Raw genomic sequence first — 17,033 nt, forward strand, 5'->3', positions numbered from 1 at the left:
CCAGACTCCTCCAACCACGCCAGCTGGCAGGGACCAACTTCTCCAATCTCCGGGTGCCCACCCGCCCGCCCAGCACTGGCCCCACTCATGCAACGCCCCCAGGAGTTATCCAGGCCCTGGAGGACTTCTGCAGAGCAGAGGGGGGCCCACCCTACCTCCAGGGGCTGCCCTCCTGGCCCCAAAACTAAGGTTGGCTGCTCATGGCCCTGTGGCCTACCTCCCCGCAGCCCGGGCTAAGATTAGCAGAATGAGGCAGCGCTCACGCGGTCATGAGCCACCAGGCCTGGATGAAAGGCCCTTCTTCCGGTCGGGCCAAAGAAAGAAGCTGAAGAGATGGAGGAAATTCAGAGCAGGTAGAGGAATGAGACAGACAAGGGATGCAAGAAGATTCAAGGAGTGATGCTTGTGAGGCGGCAGAGGAGAGAGGATGGAGGAGGAGGAGCTGAGGCCCTCAACCCTGGCACTTCCGGCAGCGACGTCCCGGACAGGAGGGTCCTCCCTCGGCCCTGGGGGTAGATACAACGGGGCGCCTGCTGGAGCCCGGCCCAAGGCTAGAGGCCTGGAGGTTTTGGAGCCCTTGGGTACCACGGTCAGTTCTGGAGGCCGAGGGGCCTGCTTCCTGCCCGAGAGGGTGGCGTGCGGATGGCCGCTCCAGGTGGCCTGCCCTCTCTGGAGGCAGGGCCCGGGGCCCTCCTGAGGGCGACTCACAGCTCAGAGAGGACGTACGGCTCCAGGATGACCATGGGCGGGGTGGGCGGACGCAGCTTGCCCAGCGCCATGATATGCTCGAAGGTGATGTCGGTCTGAGTGCCACTGTCCACCAGCTGCAGGTCGTGACAGGAGCTGTCCCCCCGGAGGCGGGGGCTGCGTCTCAGCACCTGGATCACCAGGGGCTCCTTGGAGGAGCGCAGGGCCTGCAGAGTTTGCTCCTGAGACAGCTTGGAGAGCTCCTTCCCGTTCACCTGCGGCAGAGACACGCCTCCGTAAGAACCCTCAAAGGCTTGCTCCTCCCCTCTGAGGTCAAGGCAGAGGCCCTAGCTGGCAGGACCTGGGCTGACAACCAGCACCCCAAGCCACTCAAGCAAGGAATCTGCTGTCTGCAGCCCTGGCTACCTTTGGTGCCCCTGTTCCCAGGCAAGCCCCACTGCTCAGCCTTCATCCCACTGAAGGCCAGCTGGGGATCGCCAAGTCACACCAAGGACTGGGGGACCCAGCCTCTGTGCACTGGGTCTGGAGGCTGTGATACCGCCCTACAACGTCCTCCAGACACTGCTTGAGCTCTCCTGGCCTCTCCCCATCCGGACCCACTTCTTTCTAGGGCGGCACTGAGGCCAGAGCTAGCATGAAGATCCCATTGAGTTCCTTGGCAATGACTGGACCATAACAGCCAACACTCAGTGAGCATCTGTGTTGTGCTCATTCAGCATCAAGCAAGAGGATGACCTTGACTCTTCAGATGAGCCGAGTCTCTCAACAAATGTCTACTCACTAGGGAGGGCCAGGGTCAGGTTGGGGGACAAGTATGAAGATGCCTAAAGATACGGTGTTGTGTCCTCACAGTGACAACTGACTTGCCCAAGAGAAAAGGCCTTGATGTACAAGAAGCCCCCTGGAACTGCAAAGTAGCCTAAAAGAGGTGCCAAGAAAGTGGTCCTTATAAAGCCACCACTAGGCCGGGTGTGGTGGCTCATGCCTGTAATCCCAGCACTTTGGGAGGCCTAGGCGGGCAGATCATTAGGTCAGGAGATCGAGACCATCCTGGCTAACACAGTGAAACCCCGTCTCTACTAAAAATACAAAAAATTAGCCGGGCGTGGTGGTGGGCGCCTGTAGTCTCAGCTCCTCGGGAGGCTGAGGCAGGAAAATGGCATGAACCCAGGAGGCGGAGCTTGCAGTGAGCCGAGATCCCACCACTGTACTCCAGCTTGGGCGACAGAGCGAGACTCCGTCTCAAAGAAAAAAAAAATGCCACCACTGTTTTTTGGGCACGTGCCATGTGCTACATTCTGGGAAAGACCCCTGATGTGGGTCCCCACAAAATCCTAACCCCCAACAACCTTGAGGGAGATGCCATTATTGCAGATGAGGAAACCACGTCAGCAAGCTCAGCAAGGTTGTGGCACTGAGTCAAGGTCATGAGCCAGGACAGGCTGCCCGGTGGCCAGAAGGAGGGGTCAGGGAGGAGGAGGCCATAGTGGGCCAGGGCCCAAGGCGGAAGTAGGACCTAAGCAGCTCTGCGGGATGCTGTAGGGGTGAAGGAAGGACAATGAAGGGTAGCAGAAGGAAGCCCATTACACACAGCGCAGGTGGTGGGGCAAGGAGTGCCCACAAGGTTGAAGGCTGCTTCCGCAGCACCCTGGGACAGTATGCTGCGACCTTCAAGTCCTCCTTGGGGAAGGGAGGCAAGTAGAGAAGGGACGAACTCCACCAGAATTCAGGGCACGTGCCATGGGGCCAGCAAGGGTCAGCAGGAAGCACTTCTAGGAGGAGGCAGCTCTCGAGGCAGGCGTGCAGGGTCTCCTCATGGGCTCAGCGGCTTGTGGAAGGGCTGTTCTGGGCCTGGGGAGGCTACACACTAGCATTATGCCCAAATGGCTATGCCCCGCAGGTGAGCGTGGGGACAGACCTTACCCACAGCTAAGGGAGCACACGGCTGGCCATGCACGCCTCGGTGGGAGGCGGGGAAGGCTTCTGGAGCAGGGGACACCTGGCCTCCATCAGGCAAAGGGAACAGGGCCAAGAAAAGACCCAGGGAGGCTGGTTGGCAGTTGGAAGCAAAGCCCCCAGTCAGCATAGAGAGGGCAGGGCGAGGAGACCCAGAGTCCGCCTAGGGATGGAGCAGGCTGGGAGCTTGTGCCAGATGAGAGGGCAGAAGGGCCCTGGGCGTGGGCGCAGGTGGCTGCGCCTGCACAGAGCCCTCTGCTTTTCCGAGTTGTGCGAATATTAGCAAGTTTAGAAGAACTCTCTGTCCTGCATTCTCACGGCGGCACCTCCCACCCCGGGTTTCTCACAGAGATGTCAATTCTGACGGCAAAATCTTGTCTTAGTGCCCGCAATACAGTAGAACCACCGCTGTACGAGTCTTTTCGGGAAGACAGCTATCTGAGGAGAGCCCAGCTTGTCCTCGGAACCCCTGTGGCCTCAGCAGCGGCTCCTGCATTACCTTTTTTCTATTTGACTATGTCCTTGTAGATAATCATTGAAGTTTTCTATGTCTCCCTTCTCCCCAAAATTTTCATATACTGAAAAGAGCTTTTTGTCAAAATCAGTTTTGTCCGATTATAAAAGAAACACAGTTCATTTTTTTGTTTTTTGGGGGCTTTTTTTTGTTGAGATGGAGTCTTGCTCTGTTGCCCAGGCTGGGGTGCAGTGGCACGATCTTGGCTCACTGCAACCTCCACCTCCTGGGCTCAAGCAATTCTCCTGCCTCAGCCTCCCAAGTAGCTGGGACTACAGGTGTGTGCCACCACACCCAGCTGTTTTTTTTTTTTTTTTTTAGACAGAGTCTTGCTCTGTCATCCAGGCTGAAGTGCAGTGGCATAATCTTGGCTCACTGCAACCTCTGCCTCCTGGGTTCAAGTGATTCTCCTGCCTCAGCCTCCCCAATAGCTAGGATTACAGGCACCCACCACCACGCCTGGATAATTTTTGTATTTTTAGTAGAGATGGGGTTTCACTATGTTGGCCAGGATGGTCTCAAACTCCTGACCTCAAGTAATCCTCCTGCCTCAGCCTCGCAAAGTGCTGGGATTATAGGCATGAGCCACCGCACCTGGCCATGCGGCCTGTTTCCTTCCAGTCTGTTTTCTATGTGTGCCATTTTGCAGCTGCAGGCCCCTTAAGGTCCATCCACACCAACACACCAGTGGACCATCATGTTCATCATCACATCAGTAAGGGTGGCTTTGATTTTTTATTATAAAGAATGTGGCAAAGACACATTCTGGGGTCCATTTTATACATTTTTCATACTTAAATCTTTGTGTAACCAGTGGTTGTCAAGGTGGAGAAAATTTCTTGAGGTGGAATTTCTGGATCAAATACTATAAAGGAAACAGCTTTCAGCCAAGAAGGTATTTGTTGGAAGACCATAAGAATGTCAGTCAGGACAGGGCATGCTGTGCTTGGTGGAGAGGCTACAGTTAGAAAGGCAGGATGGAAGAGGGTGGGCGGCAGCAGAGTGTGGGTTCAGGAAGGCTGTAGACAAAGGGACATGATGGAATGGCCTCGACACTCTCAGCAGCAGTGGCTAGAGCCAACTGAAGCTGGGAAATTTGGAAGCCAGTTGTCAAACACAGCGATTATTGGTATTTTAACCGTAGAAATGTACAGGTAACTGAATGATATTAACAGCAAAGGCAATAAATCCTCGGAACACATCACTGTCTAATTATCTTACTACACTTTTCTGTCATCTGTGCTTTTGGGGTTATTCACATCTGGTATGGGAGATGGAAATACTATGTGTGCATTCCCCCCAACTCCAAGTTCAGTGACATCGCAGTGGTGGCTTGAAATCGGCTATAGTGGCACCATTTACACCAGGGAAATCGGCAAATGCTCCAAATCAGGGCTTTTTCTCTGGGAACATTTACCACCTTACCACTGCCCTTGAGGAGAAGCCAACACACAAGCGGAAGGGCTCAGAGCTGTCCTCAGGGTTTCTTCCTGAACTCCCGGGGCAGGACAGCAAGCAGACAGTGGGATGCTCAGGTGACAGAGATGACAGAGAACGCACGAATGCCTTTCTACCCGGAATCATTACCGAGCAGCAGTGTTGCTATGGAAACTGAGGAGCGCTTGCTGGGCGGGCTGGTGGAGGCTGGGATGTCAAGAGGGGGATGGGCGTGGGCACAGCCTCAGCACCTCGGATCAGCAGCAATCAGAGTGATCGCCTGTGATAGCCAGGCAGGTATTTGGGTGGAAGCCACGGGCTCCTGAAGCCTTCTCGCTCGCTCTCTCTCTCCTCCTCATCAGTCATGCTGGACCCCCAAGGAAGAAATGAGCTCCCCTCTGGGGAAGGGCTAAGGGCTACCAACAAGGTGGGAAAATATGGGGCCATGAGCAAAGAGGTATAGGGCCAGGCACATGGTAAGGAGCCACACTGTGGCCCTTCTGATGACAGCAGCTCTTCCAGTCCTGCTCAGAGCCCTGCCTCCCCGCCCCACCCCCAACCATCCTGAGGTAGCACACTGGTAAAGCCACCCCTGTAATGCCCCAACCGTCGGATTGCCTACTTGACCACTCCAGTCTCTAAAAGGCACAAACACTCAACATGGCCAACCCCAGGCTTGCTTCCCACCAGACTCTCCCTCCTGCCCCACCTGCAAACGTTTCCACACCCTGGGAGCTCGCCCCACCAAGACAGAAGACCTAGTCCAAGCCCTGGCCAAGCAATTCCAATTGGATCAAAGACCTACAGGGACAAAGCAAAACAAGAGAACAATATCTTTATGGTGTGGGATAGAGATGAAATTCTCAATATTTCAAATGGGGAAGCAATAATGGAAGAGATGTAAAACTTCTAGACGACAAAAGACACCCTAAACACAGTAAAAAGGCGGGCTCAGAGGAGAGCCTTACAATGCATGGACCTCATAATGGGTTTTCCAGAATATGCAAAGAATTCCTACAAAACAACAAGAAAACACAGACACAAACAACTCAAGAAGAACATGGGCAAAGGATATCAACAGGTGCTCAGGGCAAAGGGGACCCACTAGCAAGCACTTGGAGCCATGAGATGTGAGGAGATGCCCTTCAGAACCACCACCAGGAGGACCAGGAGGATGTGCGCATGAAGGCCACAGTGGCCAAACACCAGGGACAGCCCAAAGGTCTGCCAGCAGTCGAACAAACAATTCCTGGTATTCCGCATGTGCAGTTAATGGAGGCGCACATAATGGAGGCTCATTCATAGTATGTACTTGGTGGAAAACACGGCAGAGAGGCGAGCAGATGAAGTGCGTAGGGGATGGGTGGGCACAGGCGGCTTCAATCTGCCTTTAATACCTTCTTCAAGGAAAAACGCTCAGGCCAACAGGACCCACGTCAAGGCTGGGTGGCAGTGCTGGTGCTAAGTGATGCGAGATGATGCCCCATACTTCTCCAGATGCTACAGCAAGTCCAGGAGGCCTCAAGATACCCAGGCCGGAGCTCAGCCTTTTATGTGTGATTGTCTAATTACCTCCCTTTCATTAGACAACAAACCCCAAGAGGGCTTCACCCTGAGTTCTACTTCCATCCCAACTCCTAACAGTTTGCTGAAGATAAAACTTTAATATGTTTCTTGGCTGAATTAAAATTTTATATATTTCTGTAATTTGTTGAATATATATTAAGGACCTGTAATTTATCTGATCTACCTTTTAAAAAATAATAATAATAAGAGATGGGGTTTCACCATGTTGCCCAGGCTAGTCTCGAACTCCTGGGCTCAAGCCATCTGCTTAGTCCCCCCAAAGTGTTGAGATTACAGGCATGACCCAGCCCCTGGGTCTGATGTACCCGGACTCTACTAAAAATACAAAAATTGCCCAGCACGGAGGCTCACGCCTGTAATCCCAGCACTTTGGGAGGCCAAGGCAGGCAGATCACCTGAGGTCAGGAGTTCGAGACCAGCCTGGCCAACACAGTGAAACCCCGTCTCAACTAAAAATACAAAAATTAGCCGGGCATGGTGGTGCACGCCTGTAATCTCAGCTACTTGAGAGGCTGAGGCAGGAGAATCACTTGAACCTGGGAGGTGGAGGCTGCAGTGAGCTGAGATTGCACCACTGCACTCCAGCCTGGGCAACAGAGTCAGACTCCATCCACCCCCCACCCCCCCCCAAAAAAAAGTCTCCTTCATCAAGTGCAAACTTTTCTCCTTTGGAACAATCCAGAAGAAATTCACTTTGCTTCTAGTATGGGGAGAGTGGGGATTGTTGACTGAGCTCATTATCGGAAAACTCTCACTATTGAATGTTTCCTTCATTGAGAGCAACCTCCCTCCTTTGGAACAATCCAGAAGAAACCCACTTTATCTTGCAACACTTCACGTACCTGAAGCCCACTCAAATGCCCCTTGTCCCCCCTCGCCCAGGTTCCCAGCGACTCTCATCTTCTCCAGTGCTCCCGTGCCATCCTGACCACATGCTGGGCATCATGCTTCACCTTAGCGAGGCCACCCCGTGGCAGTCAACCCTGTTGACTGGGTAGTGAGCTGTGAGCCAAGCAAACCCTCAAAGCCTGTTCACAAAGACCCCTCCTCCATCACGTGCTAGCACAATAGATTTTGTACAAATTTTCGCATTTCCTTTCAAATAATCGAAGTGCTCAGAGCGCCACACTGAGGAGGCGGAGGAGCACAAAGATGAAAATACAAGTCCCTGGCAGTCCGCTGCCCCGGGGAGTGCAGCAGCCTGTGAGCACACCACGGCTCAGCCAGGGGCTTGACGTGCCCCATGGCGACTCTTCAGCACACAGATCTACTTCCTTCCTGATTTGCTGCCAAGATGGGCCCAAGAGGGCTGACTCTAGGACTGCAGCTCCAATCTCAACCACAGTTGACATGAACATCCTTAATTTCCACCATGGTCCCTGCTCTGAACAGGGGACTCAAGCCTTAGCAGGGCCCCTCTGCTTGAATGTGGCCCAAGTGGCCCTCACATCCTGCTTGGGACAGCCCAGTTCCCCTTTGCACACTGAGAGCACTCACTGCCCCAGGTCCCCTGCAAGCCCAGTTCCTCCTCCCAGCCGACCCCATCACCCTTTCTAGACACACTTAGTCTGAATCTTACCCCAGAGTGTAAAGTGGTCAACTTTCTGGAGAAGAATTTGTCAATAACTATAAAAACCCTTGAAAACGTTCATGGTAGCCTTTGATCCAGTCAATGTGCTCTAAGTAATTTAGTCTAAAATAGTAATAATAATAATGGATATTACATGAATTTAATTACAAGGACGTTTACAATTTAATTACAAGGCTGTGGGCTCCAGGTCGGGGAGGGGACCTGGTGGCCTGGAAGGGGACCTGGGGAAGGAGGAATGAAGCACAGGCCCCACCCCTCCAGAGGAGGTGGCCCCAGGCCTTCCCCAGGGAACCCTGGGAAGCTGGTTCTTTCTGGAAGGCTGCAGAAGGGCCTGGCCATGGGTCCTGGAGGCCACTTAGGCTAGGCGGGCCTCAGGCCAGGAGGACTGAGCCATGCGCCCTCCCCACAGCGCAGCCCCTCTGCACACACCCCACAACTGGTCCCTCTAAGACTTGCAGAAAGGGCTCTGAGTGGCCGAGCTGTGGCCCCTGATCTCCCAACCCAGCATCTGAGCAGAAGAGGACAGGAGCTGGGGCACTGATCGCCCCAGGCCCGGCTGGCAGGGTGGGGGCCAGGGCCGGCAGGATCCCGGGTTGCGCTGCCTTCCGAGGGAGCCGGTGCCCACCCAGCGGCCTGCAGCCCAAGGCAGGGTGCCCTGGGAAAGCCACCGCCACCCCCAGCCCCTCGGTGTGAGCAAGACCCCCAGCTGGTGGGTCCCCACCCACCAGTGGGGCTCCCAGGCCTGTCGGGGGCTCGGTGGTGGGCCTGGATGCTAGGGGGGCAACGTGCGGCAGGGACCAAGCTCTCCCGCCCACAGATGAGTGGGAGGGGGTCGTGGTGGGCATGGGAAGACCTTTCCAACAATCAGGTGTGTTGGGGGGTGAGCAAGGCAGGGGAGGGGCCCTGGCAGGTGGGGTGCCAGGGACCCCAGGGCTGGGGCTAGGCCTGTGGGTGGGGCGTGTGCTGGGGATTCTGTGGGCCGAGGACATGTGACTCCCGGGCAGGCTGGAAATGCTGGGGGGTGGGCCCGGGAAGCACGGGAGATGAGGGAAGAGGGGGGAATCCTGCCCCACCTGCCCTGGACAGGGTGCCCCATAGGAAAGGAGTGCCAAGGAGCTGAAGGGAGAGACGGTGGATCCAGAACACACCCCCCATCCCGTTCCGCTCCCCAAGGGGCTTGGTTGGAAGGTGGGAGGGGACAGAGACAAAGCTGCCTGGGTGGGTAGAGTGGTCAGGACAGCCTGTCTGGGTCGGTGACACTTGAGCTGAGACCTAAATGATGACAAGAAACCAGCCATGCTTCCTTCCTTGTAGCGAAGGGAGCTCCCAGGAGAACAGACTGTAAGGGCCAGACCAGCAGGCAATGGCAGTGGTCCAGACCACAGATGATGGTGGCATGACCCCAGGGGTGGCAGTAGAGGTGGTGGGATGTGGTCAGAGTCAGCTTGGGTTTTAGAGGTAGGCTGCCAGGACCTGCTGTTGGGCTGGGGGCAAGGGACAGTGAGGGCTTGAAGAAGACATCGAATAAGCGCAGGAAAAGACGCGTCAGCACCGGCCAGTACGCACAGAGGAAACACACACCCAAACCACAGTGAGATACCGCCGCACACCACGAGGAGGCTGGAATCAGTGAAAGGAAGCACGAGTATTGGAGAGGACGCGGGGACCCTGGAGCCTCACGCCTTGCTGCTGGGCATGTAAAATAGTGCAGCCAGGGAAGCAGTCTGGTGGCTCCTCACAAGGTTAGGTGTAGCTTATGTATATGACCCAGCAATCCCCAAAGAACTGAGAACAGGTGTGCAAAGAAAACTTACACTCAAATGCTCACAGCAGAGTATCCATAGTTGAGAACAGGCATGCAAAGAAAACTTATACTCAAATGCTCACAGCAGAGTATCCATAGTAACCAAGACTCGGAGGCAACCCGTGTCCACCAGTGGATGAATGGATGAGCGAGCACAACATGGTACACCCATCCCGACATAAAAAGAATGAAACACCGGCACACACGACTGCATGAGCACAGTCTAGCCAAGGCAAAGAGGCAGACAGAAAGCAGATGAATGGTTGCCAGGACCTGGAGGAAGGGGGGCCTGGGGAGTCACTGCTGAGGGGTATGAGGTCCCTTTTGGGGCGATGAACCTGTTCTGGAACTAGACAGTGGCCACGGCTGCACAACATTGAGAATAGACTAAAAGTCACTAGTGGTAAATGTTATGTTATGCGTATCTTACCACAAGAAAACATAAAATTGCCACACAGGACCACAAGGACCAGGGGTATCCTCACAGCAGTGAGGAAGACCGAGGAAGGAAGGACTCAGGGATTAGGCCCAGGGCAGGAAATGGAAGGTTTTTATCTCTAGCTTGAACTTCCCGAGGCATGTGGACATCTCCAGTGCCCCACTCCAAATGTCTGGCCCAAGCCCAAGTCAGCTAACTGGGTGGCATGTGACCATTGCTGTTCAATTAAACTAGGAATTTTTCTTTATTTAAAATCATAAGATGACGGCTAGGCACGGTGGCTCAAGCCTGTAGTCCCAGCACTTTGGGAGGCCGAGACAGACGGATCACTTGAGGTCAGGAGTTCGAGACCAGCTTGGCCAACATGGCGAAACCCTATCTCTACGAAAAATACAAAAATTAGCAGGGCGTGGTGGCAGGCACCTGTAATCCCAACTACTTGGGAGGCTGAGGCAGGAGAACCACTGGAACCCAGGAGGTGGAGGTTGCAGTGAGCCCAGATCACACCACTGTACTCCAGCCTGGGCAACAGAGCAAGACTCCGTCTCAAACAAAAAAAAAAATCATGAGATGAAGCTGGGCATGGTGTCTCGCTCCTGTAGCCCCAAGCGGTGGAGGAGGTAGGGGGCAGGCGGTAGGGCTGAGGCAAGAGGATCACCTGAGCATTGGGAGGTCAAGGCTGCAGTGAGCCGTGACTGTGCCACTCCACTCCAGCCTGAGCAACGGACTGAGACCCTGTCTCAAAAATAATAAAAATTTAAAAATAAATAAATAAAAATTTAAAAAGCAAAAGCATGAGATGGAGGAGCTCACCTAGGGAGTGAATGTAGACAAGAACAGGAGAGGCCCAAGGAGAGTCCTGGGGCACCCTGACACTGAGCCGGTTGGGGAGAGAGACTAGAAAGTCCCGGGAGGGAAGCCGAGGAGCTGCTCAATGCACTGGGTCGGAGCCCGGGAGGGGAGGGCGAAGGTGGGGCCTCTGGATTTGCTAAAAGGTGGGAGGGGCCGGGTGGGGAAGCTCGACCTGCATCTACACAGCCTTCCGGAGCTTTTTGCAGAGAAGGAGCAGGTTGGGTTTTCAGGAACATCAGAGGGGCGGCTGAATACCGATGGAAGAGCAATTCGCAAGGCCAGGGAAAGTGCTGGCACCGCTTTCCCCGCATGAGGGGGACATGCGGGCAAGGGAGGGGGGACACAGGGACAGGGGAGGGGGCAACACCGGGCAGGCGAGGCAGGCATGACGCGAAGTCGGCCCCACGGGCAGTCGCTGTGGGGCGGCGATCTCCCGCTGGGCAAGGGACTGGCGGGCCTTAGGGGACGCGGGAAGCGGGGCGCCCTAGGCGGAGAGGGCGGAGCCCCAGGCGCGCTCGCCCCGCCCCCTGAGCCCGGAGCCGCAGACAAAGACCGCGCCACGACGGCGGCGGGGTGGCTGCGGCTGCGGGAGCAGGGCGGACCACACTCGTCCCTGCGCCGCCACGCTGGTGGCTGTATTGGCAGGACTCCTGCCCGCCCGCCCCGCCAACCCCGTCGGAGGCTGAGCTCTGTTTCCAGGCTCTGCCCCAGGCACCCTCCTGCACCCAGCGGTGGCAGGCGCACAGCCGGGTGGGGCGCGACGCCCTCTTGCTGATCAGGAATCTCTGGGAAGCCGAGAAGAGAGGCCGGAGAGGCTAAGAAAACAGTTGTGGCCTGGGAGACTCGCAATCCCAAGTGCTTGTCACACGGCGCCTGCGACCCCTTTCACTCTCACTGGCAACGCGCGGGATGGGAGGTGAAGCCACATCACTTCCAGGGGCCCCCGTGGCTGCCACGGAGGTGGGGGGGCTGCCACCTTCGGACTCCCCTTACCCCACTGCTGTAGAGTAGGAAACAGGCTGGGGAGGGACAGAGACAGGAAGTTATCCTCTGCCCGGGGCCGAGCTCTGACCTGCCTGCTGGCTCTCAGCTCTGCCGTCTGGAGTATCCAGGACACCTTGGAAGCAGTTGTGACTGTAGCTTCCAGGCCAAGTCAGGCATCGGGGGATCTCCCAACGAGTAGAGCATCAGAGGAGAAAGGAGAAGCCGCAGGCTCACTACATTCACCCACTCAGTGACCCAGCAAAGTCCCCATTCATGTTTCCCCAGCTCGGGATTTTGAAAATTGTCCGCCCACAAGCATGTGGGAACATCTGCAGATTCCCCACACCTGCTCTCGGGGTTCCTACACACACATGTGCAGAAGTATTTGAAAGCAAGATGCCATCAGTCCCATTCTCCGTGGAACCACAACACCCTTAGCACGGAATTCCGCACTCATACAATGGGCCAGCCTCACATCTCCCCAGCTGTCCCGCTAACACCCTTATAGCTTTTTTTAAAAATCTAGGATTTGAGGCTGGGCACAATGGCTCATGCCTGTAATCCCAGCACTTTGGGAGGCTGAGGCGGGCAGATCACAAGGTCAGGAGTTCGAGACCAGCATGGCCAATATGGTGAAACCCCGTCTCTACTAAAAATACAAAAATTAGCCGGGCGTGGTGGCTTGCACCTGTAGTTCCAGCTACTAGGGAGGCTGAGGCAGGAGAATCACTTGAACCCGGGAGGCGGAGGAGGTTGCAGTGAGCCGAGATCGTGCCACTGCACTCCAGCCTGGGCAACAGAGCAAGACTCCATCTCAAAAAAAAAAAAAAAAAAAAAAGCGAGGCGTGGTGGTGCAGCCTATGGTCCCAGCTACTTGGGAGGCTGAGGCAGGAGAATTGATTGAACCCAGGAAGCAGAGGTTGAAGTGAGCTGAGATCACACCATCACACTCCAGCCTGGGTGACACAGAGAGACTCCATCTCAAAAAAAAAACAAACAAACAAAAAATCTAGGATTCAATCAAGAAGCACACATATTACATTCGGTTGTTAGGTCTCTAGTTATTATGTCTCCTCTCTAATCTAGAAAAATATATATTTTTTTTTACTTTAATGGGAATGACTTCTTGGAAGAGACCATCCTTATAGAATGTGCCAGAGTCTGAATTTGCCTGATTCATTCCTGCGGTGAGATTCAGGCTGAGCGTTGTGACAAGAGCACCTTGCAGGAGATGCTGTATGTCTCCTCCCCAGCCCTGCATCTGGCGGCTGGCAGGGTCAGGCTGCCCCACTGTTGGGGAGGCTGTTTGATCACGTGGTCCAGGTGGCAGCTGCCAGATCTCTCCTCTGTAAAGACGCAGTTTCCCTTCCTGATTCACAGGTAATTTGGGGTAATATTTGGAGACTTTGTGAATATTCTGTCCCCAATGACCTTACATCTAATGGTTTTGGCATCCAGTGATGATTTTTGCCTGAATTAATTACTGCATTGGTGGCTGCAAAATGTCTCCACCAACGTGTAAGAATTCTAGCAGGGACAAAGAGGTGACAGGCCCGGCAAGTAGCATGGCTGCCCACGCCCCCAACTGTGGCTTCCTGGGCAAGCCACACCACCCGCTTCCATAACTCTGTGCCCACCCTTTCTGCCTGGGGGCAGGAGAGACAGAAACATGGGAGGGCTTCATCCCAAAGGCCTTTGAGCAGTTAGTCGGGGGAGGGGTGTCTGGGCGTCCATGAGAGACATGTATACCGGTAGGGGTGCCGGTGACAGGGAAGGGGGTCAGTTAGCTGCACATGGCAGGGAAGAACAAGTTATGTCCTGTAAAGCCCCCACGTAGGCAACGACTCCTGGATGTTCTGATTTAATAGGTGTTTTTTTACCCTCTATTTGTAAACAATTTTTACCCTCTATTTGTAAAAAAAAAACAAAACAAACAAACAAAAAAAACAACACCTCACTTCACCACCCATGTTAATGTGGTTTGGGGCTACCATAGATCTACTCCCGGTCCCTACCCAAGGCCCTAGCTACTCACAGCCAGTGGGATCCACATCACCTGGGAGCTTGTGAGAAGTGCAGAATCCCAGGCCCCATGCTAGTGGCTCAGTCAGAAAGTGCACCTTAACAAGGACTTCGGGTGGAGGGTGGCGCTGTACTGACTCAGAGCGCGCCCTGGAGGAACCAGGGCAGACCTCAACGAAGGCCTTCTGCATGAGGGCATCTTTCTTTCCCCTCACTTCTCCTTCCCTCCCCGAAGCCCAGGGTCTGCTGAAGTCTCATCAATCCACCTGGCCCCCACCTTTCCGGGAGAGCGGCGGCCTCTCAGACACCTCCATAGTCCTGGCTCAGAAGCAGAAAGGAGGCCGGGCGCGGTGGCTCACGCCTGTAATCCCAGCATTTTGGGAGGCCGAGGCAGGCGGATCACTAGAGGTCAGGAGTTTGAGACCAGCCTGGCCAACATGGTGAAACCCTGTCTTTACTAAAAATACAAAAATTAGCCAGGCGTGGTGGCAGGTGCCTGTAATCCCAGCTACTCGGGAGGCTGAGGCAGAATTGCTTGAACCCAGGAGGCGGAGGCTGCAATGAGCCGAGATCACAACACTGCACTCTAGCCTGGGTGACAGAGCAAGACTCTGTCTCAAAAAAAAAAAAAAAAAAAAAAAAAAAAAAAAAAAAAAACACACAGGAAAGAGGGGTGTCCCACACCTTGCACAGGAAAAGCCAACCACTTCCTGAAGCCATTATCAAGATCAACCTTCAGGTACATATTCACAGCTTTCCAGGCACGTGGCCCAGCAACTAAACCCATCCTCCCACCCACCTCGGGCTACCTGACTGGCTAAGGGCACAGTTCACATCTAGCAACAATCAAAGCAATATTCCCTCTGCAGCGTTTTACAATCAAAGCAATATTCCCTCTGCAGCGTTTTTCATTCTCAATGCTCCAAGCAGCCATGAGGACAGGCAGAATGCACTGAAAGGGAGGACATCTTGTCCAGCCCCAGGCTGCTCAGCCTCGCCTCCTCCAGCCCAATTCCTGTGCAAAATGACCACATATGCCTCCGCTTTGTTCCCTGTCCATCTGTTTTTTCTTTCTCTCTCTCTCTCTCTCCCTCCCTCCCTCTCTCTCTCTCTTTCTCTCTTTCTTTCTTTCTTTTTTTTCCAGACACAGTCTGGCTCCATTGCCCAGGCTAGAGTGCAGTGGTACAATCCCGGCTCACAGAAGCCTCCAACTCCTGGGTTCAAGCAATCCTCCCACTCAGCCTCCCCAGAAGCTGGGACTAGAGGCGCATGCCACTACGCCTGAGCAATTTTTTATTTTTGTAGAGACAAGGTCTCAATATGTTGCCCAGGCTGTCCTAACTAATATTGTACTACATCACACTTCTTCAAAACTTGGAGGTCCCTTTCCTGAGAGAAATTCTCAGAATAATATTGGACATTCTTCTGTCACTGGGCATTAACTGTGACATACCCAGATGTAAGGCCTTCTCCATATAATTTCCTTTTTCATTATTTTTTATTTAATTAATTTATTTATTTGAGACAGGGTCTCGTTCTGTCACCTAGGCTGGAGTGCAGTGGCTTGATCTTGGCTCATGCAACCTCCACCTGCTGAGTTCAAGCAGTTCTCCTGCCTCAGCCTCCCAAGTAGCTGGGACTACAGGTGCGTGATGCCCAGCTAATATATATATATATATTTTTTTTTTGAGATGGAGTTTCGAGCCCAAGCTGGAGTGCAATGGCGTGATCTCAGCTCACCACAACCTCCACCTCCTGGGTTCAAGCAATTCTCCTGCCTCAGCCTCCCGCGTACCTGGGATTACAGGCATGTGTCACCATGCCCGGCTAATTTTGTATTTTTAGTAGAGATGGGGTTTCTCTATGTTGGTCAGGCTGGTCTCGAACTCCTGACCTGAGGTGATCCGCCCACCTCAGCCTCCCAAAGTGCTGGGATTACAGGCGTGAGCCACCACGCCTGGTCAATTTTTTGTATTTTTAGTATAGATGGGGTTTCACCATGCCAGGCTGGTCTCGAACTCCTGACCTCGTGATCCACCCGCCTCGGCCTCCCAAAGTGCTGGGATTACAGGCGTGAGCCACCGCGCCCAGCCAATTTCCACTTCTTAATGACCAACTGAATGGCCCGAGGGCATCAACTCCCCCCTCCACCCAGTGAGATCCCGGGGGACACACCATCTGTTTTCCTTGTCACAATGGCCCTCGGAGGCAAGCACTCTTCACTGCCATTTCGCAGTTGAGGAAACTGAGTCACTGAGCCAGTGGGCCATGCAGCGACTTGCCCCTGGCCACACAGCTGTCAGTTGGTGGCTGCCTCCATTCCTATCTCCACACTGCACTGTCTTCTCTGGCACGGCCCCTGAAGTAGAAGGAAGGAAAGGACACCTTTCCCCCCAGGATGCGTGCATGTGGCCATGGAGTTCCTGTTCTAAAGCTTTGGTGAGGTCTGTTGCTGGGTGGTAACCTGCACATCTTCAGTGTGCAAAGGGCAGGTGTTCATATGTCATACATGAACCTGGGGAACCATCACCACCGTCGGGACAGTGGCCATTTCTATCTTCCCCAAAAGTGTCCTCATGCCCCTCTGCCCATCCCTGCAACCACGAATCTGCTCTCTGGCACTATCGAATTTCATTTCAGCAGACTGGACAGTCCTCAGGAACCCCGAGATGAGAGGGGAAAGGGCATTCTACAATCTTGGGACAATGACACAAAACAGGATGACCTGGTCTGGAAGATGGCAGTCAGAATTCAGTGTCCAGCCCTCTGTTCTTCCACTCCACAAGGACTTTCTCAGAGCCTGCTTCTTCCCCAGTCAGCTTCTGCGGCAGAACCACTGAGTTGACTGAGAGTCCAGCTTTCCCCTGGAAGGGTGGAGGCCAGCGTGGATGTGCTGGCAGCATCTGGTGCTGGTGAGGCGGGGAGGCAGAGTGCCCATGCCAGACCCAAATCCCTGCTCACAGGAAGCCCCCATGCAAGCAGGAGGGAGCCAGAGAAGCCACCTGGCTTGGTGGGTGGGAGAGCAGTTTGGAGGAAGACGTCGCTGAAGAGGGGACACTGGCTGCCAGCCACGCTCCCGCACTCAAGCAGTACTTTCTCTCCCCCGCAGTTGCCTACGTGTTGGCGATGGTCTCCCCCT

At 54.4% G+C, this 17,033-nt stretch overlaps 1 protein-coding gene across 8 annotated transcripts in view; it reads right to left on the bottom strand.

Moving 5' to 3' along the window:
- The window catches only part of PDZD4 (PDZ domain containing 4), a 28,748-nt gene that overhangs the window by 5,492 nt on the left and 6,223 nt on the right, over positions 1-17,033 (bottom strand). For 2 of the 8 annotated variants that reach the window (XM_016944546.4, XM_063804133.1), the window contains exon 2: positions 727-962. The exons of 1 other annotated variant lie outside the window; for it this stretch is intronic. In XM_016944546.4, the coding sequence (XP_016800035.1) occupies positions 727-962 (236 nt within the window). Of the gene's footprint in view, positions 1-217; positions 507-708; positions 963-17,033 lie in introns of those variants that run through there. 5 more of the 8 variants (XM_016944545.4, XM_063804132.1, XM_063804134.1 and 2 more) reach the window with 4 other exon arrangements.

Source organism: Pan troglodytes, chromosome X (genome assembly GCF_028858775.2).
Source record: "Pan troglodytes isolate AG18354 chromosome X, NHGRI_mPanTro3-v2.0_pri, whole genome shotgun sequence".
Taxonomy (NCBI): Eukaryota; Metazoa; Chordata; class Mammalia; order Primates; family Hominidae; genus Pan; species Pan troglodytes.